Source organism: Gavialis gangeticus, unplaced genomic scaffold (genome assembly GCF_001723915.1).
Source record: "Gavialis gangeticus isolate Ggan-Ray unplaced genomic scaffold, GavGan_comp1, whole genome shotgun sequence".
NCBI lineage: Eukaryota > Metazoa > Chordata > Crocodylia > Gavialidae > Gavialis > Gavialis gangeticus.
In genome coordinates, this window is record NW_017729004.1 from 43,797,823 (window position 1) to 43,815,026 (window position 17,204).

General features: G+C 38.6%; 1 protein-coding gene across 4 annotated transcripts in view; it reads left to right on the top strand.

The window, feature by feature from the left end:
• The window catches only part of NEBL (nebulette), a 647,345-nt gene that overhangs the window by 447,816 nt on the left and 182,325 nt on the right, over positions 1 to 17,204 (top strand). For 3 of the 4 annotated variants that reach the window (XM_019508316.1, XM_019508317.1, XM_019508318.1), the window contains exons 6-8: positions 3,803 to 3,904; positions 4,850 to 4,951; positions 13,611 to 13,718. The exons of the other annotated variant lie outside the window; for it this stretch is intronic. In XM_019508316.1, the coding sequence (XP_019363861.1) occupies positions 3,803 to 3,904; positions 4,850 to 4,951; positions 13,611 to 13,718 (312 nt within the window). The remainder of the gene's footprint in view (positions 1 to 3,802; positions 3,905 to 4,849; positions 4,952 to 13,610; positions 13,719 to 17,204) is intronic. 4 annotated transcript variants of the gene reach the window in all.

Genomic DNA, 17,204 nt, shown 5'->3' on the forward strand with positions numbered 1-17,204 from the left:
GCGGTGGGGGTGCATGGCTTGGCCCTGGCAAGATGGTCTGATGTTCCCCCCCATCCCTCCTGAGCAGCCCAGCAGGGAATGTTTATCACCTCTGACTTAGTGTTTATCACCCCATTATGAAAACAACAGAGGGACATTACCAGCTACCTGTTGATTCTGCCTTTGTCCTGCCTGCTACAGCTCCGAGGTAGTCAGTATGTGGTCTGCTAGCTAATGCTGAGAGGTGTCTGTGAGGGACAGGGGAATGTCTGCTTGGCAGAGACTGGGAAGGGGATGGGGGGAAGCAGAAGGCAAGCAGATACCTGTAGAGACTGCTGGAGCTGCAGCCAGGGAATGAGGGGGAGGGGCCAGCCCTGCTGTGGAGCAGAGAGCCCCGCACAGCCCAGAGAGCATGCTGGGATGCTGGTGGAGTCTGATTTAATTTAAACCAGCAAGGGGTGTGGGACAGACATTGCATAATCTGGTTTGAGCCAAATCAGTTAAGTCTGATACTACATTCAACCAGGTTTATCTCAAACTGGTTTCAGCCTCTTTCAAACTGGTTTATGTGCAGTGAATATCTGTTCTGTTGTTGGTTTAAACCAGTTTCTGATCACTTAAACTGGTTTATGAGTAATGTCTGTCCCTAGCCTGGGGAGGCAAGCTGCCTGTGCAGTGACAATTGTTTTCTCCACTGCTGCTTTCCTCACCACTTTCCCCTCACCACTGCTTTCTCTGCTGCAGCGGTGGGGGGAAACTGAATTTAAGATGACCCTCCAAAAATTAGACTGTATACATGGAGAATTATAACAAGTTTTATAGAATTTAGAGTATAGAATCTAATTATGGGGAGGTTGTCTTAAATTCAAAGTTGTCTGGGATTCAGGTAAATACGGTATTTGAAAATGCCCAGGATAACTTCAAAGTTGAAATTGATAAAGATGGTTTCTTCTTCCTGCTTGTCTTTTACTTCCTCAACTTACCATCAGGCTTCCAGTGCTTTTTATTTAACACTTTCACTGCTGCTAAAAGCTACAGCCCTAGCTATAGATTGTTATAGAAAAGTCAATAAAAGAGAGTAGTTTCTTGGAACTAACTGTAATCTTGTTCCATTCAAAAGTGATTAAGCAAGCTATTGGCATGATGATTTAATATGTATATTATGGTAGCACCTCAAGGCCCTAGTCAATACTCATTGTATGAAGCTGACCAAATGCAGAGTAAAGAATAGTCCCTACTCCAAGGATCTAAACATTGTTTTCTTCCTTCTCTGACAGTATTTTCACCTTTTTTCTTTCCTCTTCCTGTTTTTTTCCTTTTCTTTTCCTGGGTGGGCTTTATCACTTTTCCACTTATGATTCTCTACTTTTTGCTTTCTGTGCTTTTAATCTGAAAATATGGTTGTGCACACTGAGCTGATTAGTCCTTACTACATCTGTTCTACTTCTCTAGCAGAGTAACTTTCAGTTTACTGTTACAACACAGCACTGTAAAAAAACATCTTACTAGATGGAGCAGAATAGCAGCTGTGTAATAGAGGCCAGCATGCTGTCCCAATGGGAAAGGGTCAACATCCAGGGATTGAGGTTATTCAGGAAATGGGAAACATATTTTTTCTTTCTTTGACCTACCTGTGACAAACTACTGTTCTACTGCATAACATTTATATTCTCACCGGAGTATGACAAGCTGCAGAATGGAACAAATATATATTGCAGACATTTGTAAAATGTTAGATGACTTACTTCTAGACATAAGTAATAGGTATTCATTCTGGTTTGGGTGCAGGAAGAATAATAATTCAACCAAAGAAAGCTATTGCAATAGGCCTTGCATCTAATATAACTGGAAATGTTGAAATATAAAGGACTGTTACTATCTGACTTCTTTCCCTTCTGCCCCTTCAAACTAACCATGATATGTTATTTTATGCACTATATTACTGCCATGAGGGAGCAATAAGTGACCAAGTTTCCACATCTTTCATCACCCTGGTTCCTTGATTTTCTCTTGTTTGAATTTACCATTCATTCCAGCACTAATTTCTATTTTGAGAACATATGCTGGCCTTTAATTTGCAATTGACATGGATGATAGGGCCCTATTCAGAAACCTGTTACAGCTGCCTTTGTGTTTTTTGCCTCACCTCATGTGGTCATTAGGATGAACAGCATATAATTAGCTAAATCCATGTAAAGCTCTGAATTGCAAATTCTTGTTTGTACTTTTAGTTTTCTGTTAAATGTTTTTCAGTGGCTTTCACATACTGTAAAAAATAAGAAATGTCCATGTTAATATTTTGGTAGTAATTTGGTTAGTATTTCATCTGCCATTGTGGGTTAAAAATGACAAGATCGTATTTGTGGGCAGGTGGCCAAAATATCAGAGCCCACTTTACTTGTCTACTTAGCTTAAGCCATATGGATGCAAATTACTTTCATGTTAACATACAGATATTTTTGAAATATTTGTCAACAATGGATAGGCATATTTTATATATTCTTTTTTTCTACAGACTGCATTTGTTGTTGAGAACCATAGTTTTGAATGTTGACCAGCTGAAGCTTTAAAATTATGCATGGATTAAAATGTTCCATTTCAAAACATGAATTATCCTAGTGGTTTATAATAAGCAAAATTTTAAACTGAGAAAATCTCAGAGGAGCGCATGATGATGAGAACAATATCAAAATGTGTTTTAATGTGTTAAGCAATTGAAGAAATTAAAAAAGTACAAAAATACAGAAATGATATGGATGCGTTTAAGCTTTGTAGTACCAGTAAATTTTGGTTTCTCCTCTCAGACTTCTATGCATGTTTTTGATTGGTTTAAAGATGAGAAATACTAGGGGCAATTTTCGTGATCATTCAGACTGATTGAAAAGCAACTCAAGAAAATGTGCTTGTGTTGGAACATGTGCTACTGCATGGGAGTGAAAACATCCACATATGCTGAATCAGAAAGAAAACACTCTCGCTTATGTTTGAGGGGCTGTGGCCCCAAAGTTTGTGCCCTTTCTATGACTGACTTGGTCAAGGGAGATCTTGGGGCCTGTGCCACATATTGCTTGCCTTTTGATCAAAGACCCATTGTGCCAGTTCATTAAATTATTGAGTTTTACACAGTCTGAAACATTCTACCTTGAATATCTCATGCTGGAAACATTGTCCCCGCAACTTTATTGCTTGCCAAGCCTCCATGTTTTCAGGCATGGCAATAGATGACTTGACTTGTAGAGGAAGGAACATTTAATGACATACTGAGTGCATCTACATGAGATGCTACTGCACAGTTGTTACTGCGCATTTATTTAGTACTTGTCTTAGCAAGTACTAAATAAATGTGCACTAACTGGACTTACTGCACAGTAGCACTGGCAAATGTCTTTTAGGTGATGCTACTGCACAGCAGCCTAATCATATTGTGCAGTAGAGTATTAGTACTGTCTGTGCTGTGATGCACTACTGTGGAATATTTTTTGGCTACTGCGCAGTCAGCGTCTCGTGTAGCTCCTTGTATCTCAGAATTTTTATGAAGTGCTCAAAAAAACTGAACAGAAATGCACTGTTAGCATTTTAGGCTATCCCTTTTAATGGGACCATTTGCTATATTAACATTGTTTTATGTTTTTGAGGGTTTTTGTTTTCCTTATCCTGTTAACCTGTGTTTGGGTTTTACTTAATAATCCCTGCCAAGTAGGCTGGGGCTGGAATAAATTATATTAGCTGGAGGTTTATTGATTTTGGTGGTTGAGCTGATAAATCATTGAGAAATGATGTATAAGCTTCTGTTTCTTATACAAAGCTGTCTTTTGTTTGTCAGGTGTCGTATAAAAAAGATGTAGAAGATATGCATAGATACACTGAGGTGCTGAACAGGCCAGACATAAAGATGGCAACAGGGATAACAAAGATAATAAGCAATGTATGCTCTTCACTTACTGTTTCTGTCAGGTTTGAAATATATTATTTTCTTCATGTCACCTTTAGTCAAACTGTATGGGATGCTTGCTAAGGTGTTCAAACTTGCTACCACAGACTATCTACCTGCATTTATATTTATCCACCTAGATAAAAGCAGTGTGAGAGAGTTGCCCAGATCATTTCAAAACAGGGTCATTTTCATTCTGAAGCCTGAGAAATCACTTTTTAAAATATGTAGTTTGAGCTATCACCAATAATTTTTGAGAGTTCATTTATACAAGTTCCATTTTTCTGACCATTTTAGAAAAAATGTGCAGTGTACTTGCTGGAGGATTTGTTTTACTAGGAAAGATCATGGATTTTCAGCTTTGAGACAAATTTTACTTCATTGTATCAGTGCAGCCTTACTGACTTCATTTTCTTACTACAGGATTGCACTGGTGTCAGAGTAGTATTTGACCTTTTATTTCAAAAGGACTGCCACTCCCTCCTCCTGGTTTTGTTTGAAAACTATTGTTAGCTCCTTAAAATGACTGCCACTCCCTCAGCCTAGTTTTGTTTGAAAACTATTGTTAGATACTGAAAATAATGTTATGGAAACGGTGGACTAAACTGTCAGAATTGCTGAGCTGCTATAACACATTCTGACTTTACTGAGAACTGTGGGAGACCAGCACCCCTTAAGTTGGACTCTGCAGTTGGATAGAGTTATTTTGTGAATGCAGTGCATTGTATTTCAGATAAACTAAATATTATGTTGTTAATGAAAGCTGGGAAGGGCTTTTTAAAGATCTGATTAGAACATTAGTGAGAGTAGTGTCACTGCAGGTCATTAAATGATGCTTTCTTTTCTATTAACTCTAATGCTTATATTTCCCTTGCTAAAACAGAAGCAAAGAGTTTAATAGTGATTAGTATTAATTTATTATTTTTTCTTCTTTTAAAGACTAAGTATAAGAAAGGAAGAGGAGAAATGAATAAGGAGTCTGCTGTACTTGGAAGACCAGATTTCGAGCACGCTAAAGAAGTTTCTAAACTTTTAAGCCAAGTAAGATCATGTCTGTCATTTTTACAATGACTTCATTCAGATATCTCCTTCCTAATAACACAATAAAATATTTTGTATTTGTTAAGATTATTATCTCCAATTGCATGAAAATGTGAAGCTAATGTTTCCAAACCCATTTCAGATCAAATTGCAGTAATTGGTAAATTTAAGATGCTTAGAAAACAGTAGATACAATTTTAAACAGAAGCACAATGCACTGTTAGACTCAGTTACATGTAGGCTGTCAGACTAGTGTGTTGTAGTATTTTCTAGGATTTCTGAAATATTAACTCTGTCATCTAGAGTCAGATTCAGCCAATTTTACTAATTTGGTGATTGAGGTAACTGGGACTTCTTATATAACCGCTCACCGTTGTGAGAAAAGGGATCAGGATTCAGTTCTAAGTGGACAAAAATGTAGCTACTCTTATACATTAAAATCAAATCAAGAACCAAATTCTCTCCTCATGTAGATGTATATAACTCTCTTTGATTTGCTAGGTAGTATCAATCTTCCCTGGAACTGAAAACACATGAATAAACATAGCATAGAAGAAGCTGCAGTGCAGTGTTGTGTAATTCTTTCATTTGACTTGGTGGCATCAATTTTCATTAGAGCTAAGAAAAACCCCATGAAGAAAACTGTGTTTAGAACAGTATAGAGTACAACAATTGGCAAAAAGCATTAAGCCTGTTTTAGCGGTCTTTAGCTCCTTTTGATAGGATCAGGTACTGGGTCCAGAGGTCAGCTGTGTATAAAGAATTTTCCAGAGAAACTGCCCCCCTTTTTATAAGAACACTGTGCATTTAAAAGCCATAGAATTTAAAAAAACCCAAAAACAATTTCTGCTCACTTTATCAATTAAAAACTGGTTTTGTGTTCTAATTTGATGATGTTGTTCCTTTTTTGTAACACATTAAATGGTAATTCCCAAGCAGACTGACAAGCACTTACTGCATTTCTCATACTCCTGGTATTTACTCAAGAAACAGTGCATGCTCTACGTGACAAGCTAAGGATTAGCTTTTTAGATCTGTATATTAATGATGGGAAGGGGATAAAATGTTTATTCTTTAGGAGTCACAGTTACTGATTTTTAAAAATATAAACAAAACATGCACTTTTTGTTCACTTAAAATGTACTGTGTTACATTTCTGACCCCATTCCCCTGCAGCCCACTTCATAAATGAGAGCTTGCTCCTTTCCCTAGTCCTTTTCCATTTTTCACATACTTGCAAAATCAAGAAGCACCTCCCAAGAGCACACTCCAGCTGCCCTTTGCTTTTGTTTCTGGCTCAGCTTGCTTCAGTTGTTACTAACAATCATGAACATCTTGTGCTTCCTGAGGCTGGCAGGGGGCACGGTGACTGACTTCAGGTGGCAGCGGCGGTGTTGGTGGTTGGGGGTGTGGCAGCGGTGAGTGGGGAGCTTCTGCAGGCAGCCTGTGGTGGTGTCAGCAGTGGGGAAAGGGGGTGGTGAGTGGTGACCGCCTGCAGGCAGCGCCAGCAGTGTCAGCGCAGCCAATCTCAGGGGGTGCACGTGCACGCCTATGCATTGCCAATGCTAACAATCATAATAACAAAATACAATTTATTGCTTAGTGCAGACTGTTGCTATACCAGTTCCATCATTCAGCTCTGGCTATGTACTTTTATTTCTCCTTTCTTCTTCTTCTTTAGCTTATACCTAGGGTCCATATAGCTGAGGGTGTGGCCACTGGAGAGGCATGGCTGGCAAAGTGCCGCACATTCATGCTTATTAGTAAATCACATTGGGTGCATCTACACGTGCAATTAGTATGACTCAATAAACTCTGGTGCAGTTTGCACTGGAGTTAACTGTTCCTGGGTGCAGCATCTGCATATGCATTGGACTGCAGCAGTTTGAGCTGGGGTGGACCAGCCCCGGGCTAGCAGGGTCCTGAGGGACTCAGCTCCTGGAATCCAGGTAGCAGCAGCAGAGGGGCTGGGTAGGGTATAAGGGTACTACAATGCAAGCCTAGGCAACAGGAAGCCCCTGCACTGTAGCACCCTTGTGCCCCAAGCAGCTCTGGTTACCATTTACACGTGCATTAAGCACAGTTATTTTTGCCACTTAAGATAGTACTGTCCCTTACAGTACTATTTTACAGTGGCAAAAATGCGCTTGCTGCGGTCTAATAGCATCACATATGTAGACTGTGACACTTACACCACAGCAAACTAGTTTATTACACTGTTAAGTGCATATGTAGATGCACCCATTATGTATTTGTATAACTGCAGTGTCTAGGAACCCCAGTTGTGGTTCTGAGATCCTATTACACTAGGATCTGTACACACTCAGTGCAAAGTTTTTTGAGAAGCTGGGTAAATCAGCCATGCAGAGTCCATGCTACCCTGTCTAGAGGTAACTAAGCTAGATGTGTGTGTTACACTGCGTGATGCTGTGTAGACAAACCTGCAGTCAGTAGGGGAGGCTTTTTTCAGGGGTGGGGAAAGGGTGTTTTTTATTTGTTTGTTTTTATATGAAAACTAAGACTTATATAACTGTGAATCCAGGATTGAGGGTGTTCAAGAAAAAGTCACACATTGTTATAGTAAAATGACGAATTGGTTAAGATGGTGTTTACAGTGGGCTGAAAAGGAAGTATTTTAATGGACTACATATGTGCAGATGCTATAGGGGTAGAGATGGTAAGAACAAGAAAAGGTGATGTGAGTGTACCAAAATGAAGGCAATTCAGGATCTGAGTCAGAGTGAGGGAGACAACTTTGGGATGTGATTGACCCTCAAGCCTCTGCCAGCTTTGTGTCTTTGTAAAAGAAAAAGAAAATTGACACCCAAAAGCAGCGAAGTGGCAGCTTCGTTGGACTAGTGCATTTTTGCACATCACAATCTATGCCACTGTTATTTATTTGAATCAGCATGAAAAGTAGGAACTTAATTAGACCCTTGGAAAAATGAAGCTTTTACATGTCTAGTTTCTTATCATTAGAAGGTAATTCATATTGTTTAGGACATACCTTATTTTATATTTATATTCTCTGCCCTGATAGTGATGAGACTGTTTATGTCTTTTGTTCAATTTTTAAAATTAGCTCTTTTTAAAAATCAGTAACCACTTACATTAAGCATTCCTATCATTATATATACATATACAATGCAAAAACATTATTATATATACTGTATTTTCTTGCCTACAACATGTCCAGGAATATAATACCTTGTTTTTGAAAGGCAGAATGAAGAAAACTTTTCCCCCCATAGTTATGTTTGCATGGAGGAAGGGCAGAGTCTAATCTTCAGCTGAGTCACCCTCCCTTTCTTGTTTAACTAAAGCTGAAACCCTAGCTGTTGCTAAAGACTAGTTGTCATGGGTGGATCTATGATTTTGAAAAGAGCTGAAGAGTCTTGAAGGCTATGAAATAGGAAGAGGAGACCAGAAACAGTTAACAGAGAGCAAAATTGCCCTGAGGAATTTTAGCTTGATTAGTGGAACACCAAGATTATTAAAAAGAGAAATGATAGTGAACTTTTGGAGTAAAGAACAAAGAGCCATTAAGTCAATTGACTCCCTCAGCTGCCTGAAGAGTAATGCAATGGCTGCTGCACTGTGAAGCAGGAATCAGAGCAGGTTGCTTGTATCTCGTGCAGAAAATCAGCATCCTTTCTTAATACATAGAACTCAATTTGGGGGCTGATTTTGGGGAAAAAGGCACATGTTGTGTGTAGAAAAATACAGTGTGTGTGTGTGTATGTCTATAATGTACAAATACATATATGATATATACTAACTTTATAGTCTTGTGATAAATTCTTTTGAATTGTAATTTACATTTTATATTACACCAATGTGATACCTGCTTTACAGGAAAGAGTTAATAGAGGTAAGATTTTGTGTAAAATGTACTTCACATTAGAGTACCAATGGAGATAACATTGAGGGATTAAATCATGAATTTAAGCACTCAATTTGTGTCTTTTTTTCTTAGCTTAAACTCAACTAGCACTTTCAGGCACCCACATTTAATTTAACTCCATGTTTACATTACATATCCTTCAGTAACTAGGTATTCCTGCAGGTTTTTCACTTCTTAATCTGTTTTTGGCCATGAGGAAACGTTTCTGCTGTAAATGTGTTTATTGCAGTAGTACATTCTGGGATCCCAGTGGCTGAATGATTCGGTTTTTGTATTTTTTTTTTTTTTGTAAATCTGAACAGACTTGGATGGTGATGTCATCCATTTATGAAACTGAACACTCCCTGTGTGAACAGCTTTGAACTACAGATTTGATTCAGGAATGTTGCTGCTAAGCTTCAAAAGAAACTGTTCTATCCAGCTGCAATTGTGACTTTTATAGGTTTTGTGTAAGGCAAATGAGAAAATTGTTTATCCAAACTTTATTTGATGCCAGTAGGTTTTTCAGGGAGGTTGTTGTGTTAAAGTCTGCTCATTGGTGAGCAACAATAGAATGCAGATCCCACACATTTCCTTTAAATTAGTCCTCCACTCTACAAAACAAACAAACAAAAGGCCTTAATTAAGATGTATTATTTTAAACCCATGTCATTATTGAGCTTTTTTTAAAGATCAAATTCTTAGATAAATTTCCACCAACGAATTTAATTTTGACTCCCACATTTTTGCTTAGCATCCATCACCACCCTTGTCTCATTGAAATATTTTTCTTGTTTGCTTTTAATTAATACCTTTTCTTTCAGGCCTATTTCATTTCTTTAAGCCATATTTCTTCCTTCTTCCCTTCCAAGAGAAAGTAAACATAGCATACAAGTACTTACTCTGACAGATTACTTTGTTTGTTGTTCCCTCTCTCTCTATCCTAATCTTCCTTCATTGTTTCTGGGCTTGCATTAAAAAGGGAGAAATAATAGGAAAAGAAAAATAGATAAAAAATGAACATATGTGCAGTGTTCAGTAAAATGCTTACCCATGGCATATCAGTTATAAACTGCTGGGAGTGCAAAGGGATCCTGTTGAGGTCATTTAAAATTACTGTTCTGCCTCTGCCTTGCCCCAAAGTGGTGTGGCTTTGGAGTAGAGAGCAGAGACAATGAAGTAATACAGCAAGACAAGGCAGTTAGATATGGAGGTAGTCAGAGGTCACTTCCTAGATTATAGACTTCTAAAATCAGATTGCATATATGGTCCCCCTAAGTTTAGAACCCTCATTCTTTTAGGCAATGTACTACAGCCCCTTGTGGTCATGTTTTTTTCTTCAACACTAGTCTATTCCATTAATGTGATGAGAAACAGTATTACAGAACACTAACAAGAATTCATTTCTGAAATATCTGTACTGAAATGTACCATTATTATTTTTTAAAATCTATGGCTGTCAGATTAGTTCAGTTGTGGCATGATAAATTAGTTGGGGAGAGTGCCCATTTGCATTGATGTTTTCATATTTGCTTAAATATTAGGGACATGTTGTGGACTCAGTCCACATGTACAGCTTGATGTCATTTGTTGACAAAGGGGATGATATGGCATTGAGTAATATAATGGTTATATGGACAATGACTTTATAACGTACTTTGCTTCCCAAGGAGTAGAAACAGGGTTGCATTTGCCATGCTTATTTGATCCCCATGTTAGATGGCTCATTGATTCACACTTCCTAGCAAATTTAATTTTCTTGAATTTATATTAGGAGGCAAGCTGGAGACAAACTTTTTTAATAAAGAAAAAGCCTCAAAGTTATCCCTATGCTACTACTTATAGTGAATATGTAATTGCCTTGACAAAGCAATTGTCCTTGCATCCAGATATGAACATTTCTAATTGATCCAAAGCCAATGCAAATGTCTTGCAATGTGAGTTAGATGAATCCACCAGAAATCAATAGATGTTTCTTCTCAGAATCTGCCTTAAAATTTATAACGCTTATTGGGTTCTCACAAAAAAGGTCTTTTTTAGAAGTTACATTATTCAGATTTACTGCTTTTGAGAAATAAGTTTGATTTGTTTGATCATTTCGTAGATCTAGAACATAAATAGTGAAGTGACTGATTTTTTTTCTTTCTAATGTTCCTGAGATAAGAGATTTGCTAAGTTAATGCAGTGATACTTATGTAAACTAAAACAGGATGAGTCTTCTGCATTATAGTAAAACTAAAATGCAGATGAAAATTGTTCCAATGATAAAACCCTGAAAAAAATAATTTCTGAAAGGGGCACTTGTAGTGTAACCACTTTATCAGACACTTGTGCAGGGAGAAGGAAAAAAACTTGCATGTTTATTTAATGGATAGCATGGTAAATTGTACTGGATGTAATGTAGACTCAGGCATGAGAGATCTTGGCTTATATTCACAAAAACAACACAGTTCAAAATGAAATTTGAACTTTATTTTGCCCCATTATTCCCAACTGTTGGAAAGCAGCAAGACAGTGAGCGTGAAGTTTGATGACACAACTAACAGCCATGCACAATGGGTTGAGCTTAAGCATACAATTTTACCATTTTCTTAATTTCTGTATGTTTGCAGATGTTTATGTTTGGGAGTATGTTTTACCTGGTGTTGTGGTCTTAACTATAATTATTTGCACCCCTTTCCCCTTTTTCTTTTTTTTCTCTTAAAAAATTCCAAAGATTAAAGATAGATATTTATTCAATCTACATGTCACAGCAGCAAGGTAGGCACAATTCCTTTTTTATAGATGAAGGCATTGAGGCAAATTGTGTGTATCCTAAGATCTTGCAGGAAATCTATGGAGAGCTCAGAGATCTTTTTGCCCAGCTTTACAAATAATGGATGAAAAACTGGCCTCATTGACATTAGTGGGAAAACTCCCATTGGCTATGATTTGGGTGAGAATTTTATCCTTGACTATAGTACTGATGGGATAATTTACAAATAATTGGTTTAAGAAATGTAACTTCTTTTGGCTTCTAGAATATTTTTAGCATCTTTTCATTGATATTTTATTCAAAATTGTGTGAATTAAGCCACTCTCAATGAGTATTCAGTAGTCATTGGGTGTTTACAGATATTTGAAGGTTAGAGAGCGTAAAAAAGTGCCACTGAACCTATCTTAGTTCACCCATATGTGGACCTTACACTTAAATCCCTAGTTTGGTCCATCTAAATTTTGAATTGTACAGATGTTCTCTGAAGGTTGGATCAGTTAAAAAATGGATGGCTCAATCTAACTTTAGTTCACCTAAGAGGCACGCTAAGTTAGATTGGTTATGGTTAGACTAATCTAACTAAATATTTGTACATGTTCAGAATGGAGCCCTGGGCTGGGGAAAACCCAGGTGCTCACAGCAGCTTCCCTTCTGCCCCCACCCCTAGCCTATTTCTAGCCATTCCTTCCCCCACCCCAGATGGACAACCTCCTCCCAAGGACCAGGTACCCCTGAGCCTGCAAACCACCCCTGGTGCCAGGAACCTGATTTGAAATAAGTCAGGGTGAAGGGAGGGGTGGGCAGGATCAGAGGGGATGTTGGTCGTGGGGGTGGGGTTCATCTGAAGGTGGTGGGATTGGGGGGTTGTCATCCCTATTTTGGGGTGGGGAGTCCCCTCTCAGACCCCAATAACTCCCCATGGACCTTCTAACCCCCCAGGCCTACCCCCACATGGCTAGACTGCCTGATCTGCCTGCTCCTTCTCCTGCCATGATTTATTTCAGTTGGGGTTCTGGCACTGGCAAACGCTAGTAAAACTGGCACCAGGAGCTCTCTAATACTGCCAACCCCCCACAGATCCTGCTAGGCTCCAACCCCCACAGACCCCACTATCCCTTCAGTTCCCCCAAACCTTTTCCCCAAGGACCCCACTAACCCCCCGCAGATCCCACTAGCCCTCTGATCTCCCCAGGCCTCTCTGAGTACTCCAGTAGCACCCTGAGACCACCAACCCCTCCACACCAATCCCACCTGCCCACCATTTGCCCTACTGAGAATTACCTTAAATCTGGCTCCTGTCACCTGTCTAATCACTGAGTTAGATTGGGCAACCATTTTTAACCTAAACTGAACTTCCCAAACTTCTAAGTGTTACATCTGTACACTCTCAGGGTTAAGCCAGTCTCAATAAGTATTCGCTAATCCAACTTTATTAATATTGGTTCGTCATGTAGATCATATAGGGCTTTTATTTTTTTACTCAAGCACTTGAGTATAAATACATGCATGTGTAAATCTAAAAATTACTTTTTTATGTTAGTAAGACTCAATTACATGAGAGTTTGTAAAAAAACTAACGTAGTATGGACTGAGCTCTGGCTGAAATGAGGTCTTTTAAATATTCAGTTGAATAATCATAGTCTTATTTTTTAGTAAGTATATGCACCCAGTGCTGTCTGTTGTATACCTAATCCACAATAATATGTTGTCAATGATAGTGATGCTAGTGATATCACAAATATATTTGCTTCTTTTTATTACCTTTATTTACATACAACTGTTGGGGGCGTTGTTTGTTTAAAACAGGTGATTAATATATGTTAAAGTAGAAATATTCTTACGTAAAATGTGCTCATGGGGAACTTTTCTCTCTTGTCATCTTTTTCACTATTGTTATAGTGTTATAGGGGGATTCATGGATGAAGAATTTGTCTTTAATAAGCTCCTTAGTAATCTCTGAATTTGTCATGCCTCCCTTCACTGTTACATTTTAATGTAAGATCTGTTTGCTTTGACAACAGGTTAAATACAAAGAGCAGTTCAAAAAAGAAATGAAGAGTCACCAGTATAATCCTCTTGACAGTGCTGCTTTCAAACAAGCACAGATTGCAGCTACTTTGGCAAGTGATGTAAGTTCATTATTCTATGCTGTGTCCTAGCCCAAAGAAAATATGGTATCTGTAAGCCTCACAACTTGCTTGTAAGCTGAAGCTGCATTGTTCATCTTTGATTTTTCTAAGAACACAATTTGTATTATGTTGTGTGTATATAAAGTAACTGAGGGTTGACTATAGAATTAAACATGGAAATCAGTTTGAAAGTAGAATTCAGCTTTTGGAGCCCATGGTAGAGTACAATATACAGGGACATATTTAGCTTATTTTTCCCTTATTATGAGACCTGTCTCCTCCAAGTTGCTGTAGTGTACCCTTCTATGGGCATTTTCTGTCCTGACGTTCCTCTAGTTGTGACCCAACCCACTTATTTTAGAGGCTCTACCATTTGTACTGAATTTCTGGGTAATCAAATGGAGTGGTAAATTGGGAGATAAAGCTGAAGTTCAACATTGCATGCAATGAGAGCAGTGAGAGGATTTAATATATGTCATTATCAGATAATGCCAGTATTATTTTCTTAACATTTATCAGTAGCATAATCCTGTCAATATAGCAGGAGTACAGCAGTTTGGCTGTCTCACAATTACACGATTTTGAGTCCCACTTCAGACTAATGCTAATGGCAGTCTCTCCAGTTGATCTACTGTAAGCATGTACCTTGTCATTTCAGCTGGAGAGTAAAAGGCTACCGGAAAAATGCGGTCAGCCACTAATCTAAGATGTCCAACTTCTTGCTCAAGGCAGGATAATCTGTGTCCAGATCATCATAGGCAAATATCTGCCTAACGTGTTCTTAAAAACTTTGGGAACAACCGTCACACATTTTTGGAAAATCCTATTACATGGCCGAATCAATTACTATCTATAGCTCACTTTTATAAGTAGTGGATATTTAAATATTTTATTCATCCTTTAAAACAGTGTTTTCCAAAGTATGGGATTGACCTCTGGGAACCATGAGAGCTCAGCATTTCCCACTCAGCTTTCATTAAAAAAATATTTTAAAACTAGTCCTTAGCTACTATAATTGCAAAAAATATTTTAGACAAACGAGGTAGAATTGAGGCACTAATGTCTGCCTGAATTTGCAGAGAGCCTGACAAAGTATATTTGCATCTATACCAAGGATTTTACTGGCACAAATATGTTGAATTTATCTCAGTAAGGTAATAGCTTAGAAGCAAATGGGTGTATCTACATGCGCAATTAATTCGAATAAACTCCAGAGCAGTGTGGGACTGAGTAAACTACTCCTAGGCACAGCATCTACATGTGTGCCTAGGACACCAGCAATTTGATGTGGGGTGGAGCAGTTTACACCAGGGCCTCTCCAGCTCTGCTTGGCTTGGGCTGGCAGGGGACATGGGGAGTCAGTCCCAGGCTCCAGGTGGTGACATCTGGTAGTGGTTAGGGCATGGTGGTACTGAAAGTGTGGAGCCATGTGGCTAGATGACAGACAGGAGTTTTGCTCCCTGCTGACTGGGCTGACAAGGTGCAATTTACACCTGCAGTCAGCATCTGCATGTGCATTTAGTTGTAGTTAATTACCCTGCTATTAGAGAGTACTTTTCCGTGACAATACTATCTTATGGTGGGATAATTAGTTTACTACAGTATAATAGTGTCACGTATGTGTAGACAGTAATGCTTTACTCCACATTTAATTAGTCTACTCTGCAGATAAGAACATGTGCAGACATGACCAGTGACTATATTTAAAGGATTATTTTAACTGTTTCACTGCTTGTTAAAACAAGCAGGCTTTGTGTACAATTTAAATGTTTATCTGGCATAGTTAAAGGAACAACCTGTTCCTCCAGTGTAGATGTTGTTGTACTGATACAGAAGACATAGCTTGTATAAGTTTACTGAAGTAAAATAAAGTATATCTGGGTATATCTGGTCTTATGCTATTATAAATGCATCTACCATAGGGATTTTACTGAAACATTTATGTTTAATAATCACACACTTTATATTTTGCATGTATAATATTGTTGGCCAAATTTAGACTAGGACCAGAGAGGAGGTTTCATATTAAGAAAGTGTATACCAGCATTGCACTGTTCATAGGGAACAAGGGTGAATGGGGCAGGAAAATGTCCAAAGGACCAGTCAGCTGTGGGGAGGTGTGAGACAGATTTATAATATGGGAAGTTTAGGGCTTTAACACCCCGGCAGGATTTCAGGGGTAATTCATTTCTTTTTTCTAAAAAGTTTGGAAAATCCTTTACAGGCTACTCTCTGCCATTCCATCAAGTTATTACATTCTCTCTGGAGGTGACTGTTTATTCTAGTTGATGAAAAAACACTATTAAATAACATGTATGTAAATAGAATATGTATACAAAATATTGATTGATTGATGGTTAGCTGTTCTGTAGAGGATAACTGTTCTGTATAGTTAATGTAAAAATATCTGAAGTGGGAGAAGAAAAGAAGGAATTAACATTGTTTAAAATAAGTAGCCTCAGTGTAATTAGAATAAGATATGCTTAGTAAGAAAAGGTCTGCAGCCGTAGAAAAATTGAAGATTCAAATAAAAGTCAATAAACAGTAACAGTTGATGCACATGTCTTCTGTATTCTGCTTTAAAAAAATCTTATAAAAATTGGATTTGCTTAACTTTACTCCCTTACCTTTTTGCAAAGTGATTTGTTACCAAAATATTTGTTCAGGACTAGAAATGAAGCCCTTTATTATATGTTGATTTTTATCAAATAGTAGTAAATGAGCACCATCTAGTGGCATATATACATTATGATTGCAAGCACTATAACAGGCATAAGACAGGGCAGGATGGCACCTTAAAGCAGTGGTTCCTATTACTCTTCCATAACTTCTGTGAATTGATTGGCACCCCACTTCAGTAACTATTTATTGCAACACTTAACCCTTGGCATGGAGGTGGGAGGTAGATGGGGAGACTGAGTGAGCACTCAGCTACTTGTAGAACAGCAGGGCAGTGACAGTCATGAGATGATCTCTTTGCTCTGGAGCCAACACAGAGGCACCTAAGACACTTAGGATACAGACAGAAGTTACATTTGTCATGCGAGTGGCTCGTGGAAAGCACTCTACAGCCATGTGCTTACAGTAGTGCATGGCTGCAGAGTGCTTTAAAAGTGCTTGATTTCTTGATGGTCTGAACCCTCATTATATGAGGGTTCAGAGGAAGGCACTCCAAAGTGGAGCACCTTCATTAACATCTGATACAGCCCAGCTGCTCCCCTGGTGCTGTCTTCAGAATGGGAGGGGGAGAAGGGAAGGGAGGAGTTTGGTTTGGGGTTTATCTAGCTTGTGCTGGAGGGTGAGGCAGGTGGATTGGAGCCCCCCCACCTCAGCATTGGATTAGAGGCCCTTCCACCCCCATTTTGAAGTCACCACTGGAGCTGAGGTGGGGGGCAGGGTTAGGGATAGCATATATGTAGCTGCTTCAAACTGGAGCAAACTTAGCTGCTCCCAAACCTCTGGACCCAACAATGAATGTCTGTTGGG